This window comes from Puccinia triticina, chromosome 16A, assembly GCF_026914185.1.
Source record: "Puccinia triticina chromosome 16A, complete sequence".
Lineage (NCBI taxonomy): Eukaryota > Fungi > Basidiomycota > Pucciniomycetes > Pucciniales > Pucciniaceae > Puccinia > Puccinia triticina.
In genome coordinates this window covers 1,759,319-1,766,828 of record NC_070573.1, presented here as the reverse complement: position 1 = coordinate 1,766,828, position 7,510 = coordinate 1,759,319, and the positions used below count along the sequence as shown (strand labels likewise).

The 7,510-nt window shown below is 45.0% G+C and overlaps 1 protein-coding gene across 1 annotated transcript; it reads right to left on the bottom strand.

Moving 5' to 3' along the window:
• Window positions 1–3,294: 3,294 nt before the first annotated feature.
• On the bottom strand, window positions 3,295–5,865 carry PtA15_16A193 (uncharacterized protein; the record flags this gene model as incomplete). The annotated part of the gene is made up of 8 exons (XM_053163859.1): window positions 3,295–4,140; window positions 4,238–4,396; window positions 4,460–4,651; window positions 4,734–4,815; window positions 4,909–5,000; window positions 5,089–5,199; window positions 5,273–5,653; window positions 5,779–5,865. The coding sequence occupies 8 exons, from the start codon at window positions 5,863–5,865 to the stop codon at window positions 3,295–3,297; spliced, it is 1,950 nt and encodes a 649-aa protein (XP_053027842.1).
• Between the last annotated feature and the right edge of the window lie 1,645 nt (window positions 5,866–7,510).

Here is a 7,510-nt window from a genome sequence, read left to right as displayed (position 1 = left end):
CCCAATACAGCCATTAAATGGGGGGGGGGGGTCTGAGGCACCACTGGCCTGGCAACCGTACAGGCATACTGCCTGTTCAAAATTTTGATTCCTTGGATTTTGAGATTCTGGAATCTCAAACACCCCTCTCGGGCTAACTTAACTAAGTCCCTCTTTATGTGGAGGGGGGACGCTGTCCTGCAGGGACCCTCCGAAGGAGGGACTTATGCGCTAAGTCACTTGGCTTGGGTATGAGGATTAGGAAAAAGTGGCTTTTTTTTTGAAGCTCTCTACAGCTACCCTCACGCCCTTGGCAGTTACCAAGTTGCCCACCAAAATAAGCGGCTTATCTGGGAGAATCAAGCCGTGCACTTCATGATGTTGGAAATGCTCAGCAGGTTCTCCCAGCTGACTCTTTTTGATTGCAAGCAACATCTGGCTTTTTCATGTTCAGTCTGTATCATCCACCACATCTGACACTTGACATCAACTGCATAGAATACAGCTGGTGAAATCAGAAGCTTGCACCATAATAACAGACCCAAACACCATGGTATGTGTGTATTGTTCGATGCAGTGCCGATGCATGGAAGACGCTGGACTACAGACAGATGCCATAACACATATTCCAGATGCGCACAAATCTTCATGGCAGCGTTGTGACCCAACCTTGAGAGCTGAAGGGAAGCGGTCAAGGTGAGCAGATGCGCACAAGTGAGGCCATAATTTCAGTCAAAACAAGGAAGCAAAATTTTCAGAAAAGCATGAGTAGGTTGAGTTTTAAAATTTTCCCCAGCCATTTGCTTAATCCTCACAGGCCGCGGGGGCAACATAGCCCGTAAGTCCCTCCTTTGGAGGTCTCTTTGCTCTCCCGAGGAGGAGGGACTTAGCTAAGTTAGCCTCTCGGGTGTTTTTGAAGAGATTTGGGATTATTTTGAAATGAAAAGAACTCAAAACAAAGTTGGTTTTGATTTCAAAACAATTTCAAAATAATCTCAAAATAATCTCAAAATTCCGTTTATAATTGGGGCCTCAATCCGTTCTTTCTCAAACTCCTCCTCACTCCTCTGACCTGCAAACATCCAAACCCGCTCTCATGAAACACACTCGCAACCACAAGTTGACAACTCTGCACTTCTCAAACCACAACTCAACCGCCACTCACAATCGTGAACCACAACTTGACTGCTCCTCTCTAGACAATAAAAGCCGCTGGTCTTGTCCATGTTTTTTCCTTTCCTCAGCAGCCTTCTGACATCGCCATCTGTAACAATAAAGAATGGATGTCACACGTGGGGTGATTAGGTTTTGGGATTAACCGGCGCGGATCTTCAAGATTGTCTCTCATACATTAGGTTTCATTATCCTCATGTATCATGTTCATTCCTTGAGTTCCGCTTTTTCTTTTCCTTCTTCCCTACACACTCATCTCACCGTGTCACTCATCTTGTACTGATTAGGTACAAGTTGCTCCTCTCTCTTGTTTGCTTCTCTCGGAGTCTTATCTCCTTGATTGCTCACAGCTGCTACTTGGTGTTTCATAGGTTTAGTTCTTTTCTCATTTCTTTGTCTTTCTTATGCTTGATAAAGGAATACACACTCATCTCACCATGTCACTCATCTTGTACTGATTAGGTACAAGTCACTCCTCTCTCTTGTTTGCTTCTCTCGGAGTCTTATCTCCTCCATTGCTCACAGCTGCTACCTGGTGTTTCATAGGTTTAGTTCTTTTCTCATTTCTTTATTTTTCTTATGCTTGATAAAGGAATACACACTCATCTCACCGTGTCACTCATCTTGTACCAATTAGGTACAAGTCTCTCCTCTCTCTTGTTTGCTTCTCTCGGAGTCTTATCTCCTCAATTGCTCACAGCTGCTACCTGGTGTTTCATACCAACAAGACAAACTCCTTTCCTATTCCCTCAGCTCAATTGCCCTCGCTGCTTGGCCTACGTCTTTGTTGCTCTGTGACCAAATCCTCCAACATTCCTGCTATCAACATTCCCTTTTGACTTTGACTTCTTCCTTCCATCACCCTCTACCTTCTATCTCTTGTTTCTCTTCTTGTCCGATCTGATTGGCTGCGACCTCACATCAGCCCGACTCCCTTTCAATCTTCACTGATCCTCATCTCCCCAATCTACTCTCTCGAGCTCATAAATTGGATTATTCCAATTTGGTGAGAAAAGACATCTCACCTTTGGCACGTTCTCTCTTTTCTCTCTCCTGCAGCCTTGATTAACCTTTCTTCCCTTTCTTGTCCTTAGTGTCTATTACTACACCTTATTTGATATCATATATCTTAGTCTGTCTGTTCTGCTTCCACCCAAAAGTCACTTCTATCGCAGTATGCTCTCCTCTCTTTTGATTCTCATTGTTTTTTCAGGTATCTGACCTGAATATGACTTAATTCCCTTTTCTTACGCTTCTTCCCCTTCCCCTTCCTCTTCCTTATCACCTGCGCAACGCGCCTGAATCATCATATCATAAATAAACCATAACTTGAAATGAATCAATTAATTATCTATGTTTGGTGGTATAACTTGAAAACCACATAGGTTTCCCAGTAAAAAGCCTTGGCTAGTTTCTTTTAGCCTAAAAAACTAGGGCTGATTACAGTTCACGCTAAATCAGACCTTCTTCAGTTTCTTTTGAAGAAGAGGCTAGTGGCTTTTTCCTAGCTTATTCACGCTCAACTTTAAGTTGGAAGCGCTCAAAGAAAGCCTAAAGCTTAATAAAAATCTGAAATTTTCTATTATTTCTCCTCTCTACGTTGTAATTACCTTTATCCTTGAAATTACAACATACCCCCCCCCCCCTATTTTCTTTGTGTCCGCACGTCACATAAGAGACGCCGGCTCACAAAATAAGACAACATGATGAGATGGAAGAGAGAGAGATTCGAGAAAGAGCCAGCGCAGCCAAATAACAAGAAAGTTTAAATCGAGGACATGAATGAAGAGTCGGCTGAAGCTGAGAAGTGACTGCATAAATTACACTTTGTGATATTAATCACATTGGGATATAACAAGAAGCATGAGATGACTCTGCCGGGAAAGTTTTGTGCTTTGCTCAACCGGATGGACTGGGAATGGAATGCCTGTGATTTTTGTAGGCACGGTTCTGTTTGGAATTCATCGGGGAAAACACTAGAGCAAAAAGTCGTGAAGCTTCAGTCAAGTTCAAAAAACATAAACAAATGTCCAGGCAACGGATGGATGGTTAAAAGGAATATTGCAAGGAAGCTAACCAAAAACATTGGAAGGTAAATTATCAAGAATAAGTATAACTTACACCTTGAAATCACTATTGCTCTTAGATCTCTCGGTTCTTCTTCTTGACCCTCTTTTCTTCGCCTTGCATCGCTTCATGCTGCTGGTCAGTTTGCTTATCTGTGACTGCCCATTTTCGCATCTCCACAAAACTTGCCCTGACTTCTGTCTTGAACTCTTGAAGCCTTTTTTCAAGATCGCCCAAGCCTTTCATCACCGAATGTTCGACTTTGTTTAAACGGTCAAGTCTCTCGTCAAGGTCTGGGGATTCCGCTTTTATCGCTCGTCCTCCGTTTTTCAAAGTTTGAATATCGGCATTCACTAGGTCGGCACAATTTCCAGCTGTAGATTTAAGCTCTTCATTGACTACTGCCGATCTTATGTCGATGTCGATTTTGGTAGTGGAGCCCATGCGACTCGGGTTGTTAAACGAAGGCGCAGTAAGAGGTTTTTGACGTTTGGCGTCATCCCGCTCTTCCCCAAAGCTTTCAGACCTTTTCAATCTTGCTTCGACGTCCTTTATGGAGCCGTCAATCAAATTTTCCTCTTCTTCCGTTTGATTCAGCCCGGATAGATTGCTTTCTGGCCCTCTCGGTCCTTTTTCGCCACCGCTCGAATCCTCTTCTTCCGTTGCATCCGATTGAGATGAAGGGTTGTTCGAATTAAACGTGATTTCTGATCCTTCTTTCAATCCATCACATAGAATCGTCGAACCATCCTTGCCAATTAGGACTGTGTCGGCAATATGAAGCGAGTAGTTTTTCTTGCTGTCGAAGGGATCTTTGATCTGGAGAAACCCTAGGGACAATTTGAACAGCATATTGCTTTTCAAAACTATGTGGCAGTGTCCAGTCAAGTTTAAGACCCGACTGAAAGGTTCCACCCCAATCTGAATGATATTAAGTTGGGGTGTCATAAATTTGTTGGAAGATCAGCATGTACTGACATATTCTCATTTTTTGCTAGCAAGCGAGGTGGACGCGTACGTTGGATCCAAGCCTTTCGTCTAAACGAAGTTGAGGTCGATCGACTTCGACCTTCCCCTTGACTAGAGTGTAAAAATCATGGCCAGATACACCTTCTTTCAGTTCGCCAAGAGCAAATCTACGCAATTCGAGCAAATAGCTATAGTTTGCTTGTTGCGTCTGGTGGCGGCATAATGTGGGTGAGCTAACCATCCTGATGCTGCGAGAGGCAAATGGACTCACAGGGTGTGGATCTACCATTAGAGTACGGAGTACATAGGAGCAATACGACTTATATTGGATGCCTAAGCCAGCCAGGAAGATCCCGGTATGGCCAAGTAGCTTGGCGTCCAAGTTCAATGACTTATCCAAGCGATATTCGCCATTCGATCGAACTACGGGAAAGATACGCAGACATACGTCTCTCCTGTTAAACTATTAAAAATAAGAAAAAAGTCAGAAGACATATCTTGAGAGAGTCAGGAGGACTACTACTGCCAGTGCCATATTTACATACATCGGCTTCAAAGTTGGCTTCTTCCCATATACTGCCACCACTGTGCTTCTCCTGAATGAGTATTCCAACGTCTTTATTGGTTCTGTTGTTGATTTCCCGCCACCAAATACATCGTGACTGGTATCAGGTAAACGAAAATTGCAACGTATGACTTAAAGCTGAGACAAAATCTCACATTTCTTGGCCCCTATTCACCAGGTCGATGATTTCATCGAACATCAGTGACATTAATTGATGACTCATTCGGCAAGCAATTCCTGTACGTTTCTATAACAATATTGGCAAGATGTGTCAGATAATCTTGTCATTGGGTCATGAAGACAGCTCGCCACACGATGAGGAAGGCAAGACTCGCGATTTCTTCAGGGTACTGGGTCGCTAGAATCACCGAGACCTCATCTGTGATGTCGACAGCTTTTTTGAGTAACGTCTCCTTCCCCTCACTTTTCAAATACGCCTTCCATTCCTGTGCGCAGGTTCAAAACAATGGGTTAGCAATACAAAACAAAAACGAGAAACCCTCCGGATTTAGTGCTAACCCCCAGATCATTATTTTTTTTCATAGGACCGACGCGACCAATCTTTTGAGATTTCGAAATTACCCCTTCCACGGAATCCAGTAGATATTTCATCCATGAGTTATTCGATTTTGAGCTCCCTGATTTGACCATCACTTTTATATCAATTTTGAAGTCGACGCTTGAGACCAGTTGATCAGCGTTTAGAGACGCTAGGATTTCTGCTTGTCTGGTTGAACAGATCAGTGTGATGGATCTGGGGGTGATAAAAATCAATGTTCCGAGCAGGCTGTCTCCGAAAAGAAAAGCGTGCAAAGGTCTATTCCCTCCCTTCGGAAGAGCTTCACCCAGCAGGATGCCTCCGCATGATTGCAATTGTTCTGTATCAGGTCCGTCAGCTTCCTGTGTAGAGATAAACGTGAAATCATCATGGATTGATGACAAAGGAATTTATCAAAACTTATGTTGTCATATGCTAAGCAAAAAAGCCTGCACAGATCCGCCTATGTATCCGAAAATGTGCGCACCTTCCAAGACTTGATGAAGCACTCCAGTCGGCTGTAAAACAACTGGACATTTAATCCGCTCTCGAGCCTGCTATATAGCCGGCCCATGTTTCTCGCTTTGAGTCAGGTAACTTAAGACGGTCGTCGATTGGAGTAGAAAATTGTTGGACTGGTAAAAGAGAGCAAGTACTAGTAAGTCTGACTCGAATGGTTCTGAATGGCCGTGACTTGCAAACTGATCGAAAGTAATTCAAGCAGAGCGTTACGCGGATGGGCACAGGACCACTGACGAGCAGTGCGACGAAGTGAAAGTCAATCTGAACTTCCGCAGGCTGACTGGCACCTTTCTGCCCTTGTCAAAATTCATTGATGTTCTTCTACGTCTGGCGGGTTCCGAGCGCGGCCCGTTTGAGCTCGTGATCCAGGCCCGGTTCATTGTTTTCTACACCACAGGAGCGATCGGGAGAAATCTCACTGTTCCAAGAACGACAGCCCAAGTCCGTCGTTCACAGAACCCAGGGGGGGGGGGACGTTGGAGGGGCGCGAGGATCCCAAGGCTGTTGAGACAACCCCCTCTCAACGAACACTTTCTTGCAACGTCGGGCCAATCGTTCCGAGGACATACCCTTGCACAACAGTCCCAGAACGATGGCAAATAGGACGAATGTCTCATGAACATTCTATGAATGACTTTCAAGCTGTTCACAGAATGTTCAACTGGAATCGTTGAGCCTCAAGATGCCTGTTCGCCTGACGACGCGCCAGATGGTCAGTGTCCTCTGGACGATTTACAAAACCGTCCGGAGGACATTTAAAAAGATTATCAGGGGAACATTGGCTGTGATGTCATACCAACGTTCCCAGTGGATAACTTGACACACATCCAAAAACGTTCTGGATGTGAATTGTGAGCCTCTGATGCCTCAAAGCAAAATTGGGAGGAAGTTTTTTTTTTCCAAAAAATGCCTTTGCAAAAAAAACAGATGCACCCTTTGGAGTGACTCAATGTAGATTGAGATATACATACATCTGTGTCGAGTCCTAATTGCAACACATGGTGGCACAGTGGTCATCACCCCCTCTCTTTGGCTTGCATGAGGCAGCTGAAGGAATAGGTCTGTGGTTCAAGACTGATGGTTGTCCTTTTTGGAACATTGTGCGTTGGTGCTGGCTGAAGCTCTCAACTTTCCAAGAGCAGTCAGCCAACATCCTTCCTGTGAAGCCCCCGCGTACCGCGAGGTTTCACAAGGACAATCACAGGCGCATTTCCCGTTCGACTATATCATCCGGCCCCTCTTCCACCTTCCTAGCCGGTAGAGATCCCTGCGCCCATATCTCTCCCGGCTAGGTAAGCCGTTTCCTCCCTTTTGCCCTTTTCCTCATTCCCAGTTGTTTCTCCTCTTCCCCGATTGTTCATGTATTTACTGAGAGATCCCTGCGCCCATATCTCTCCCGGCTAGGTTTTTCCTTCCACCCTGAGCAATACATAGCCCCGTGAACCAGACTTCCCTCAAGGTTCACCCTCTGCGCCCCTACTCAGACAGACAGTGAAGGACCCCAAATTGGAGTCCTTACACTTTTTTTTTCTGGTTCCACCTCTTCGCCGACTCCTTGACTCGGCGAGCAATTTTTTTTTTTTGATTGACTGCGACTGCTTCCTTTCCTACCCACTGCCACTGCACTGCCATCTACTGCCCACCACCACTGCAACTGCCCTGACCACTGAACTTCTATCACTGCTATCTCTCTCGCC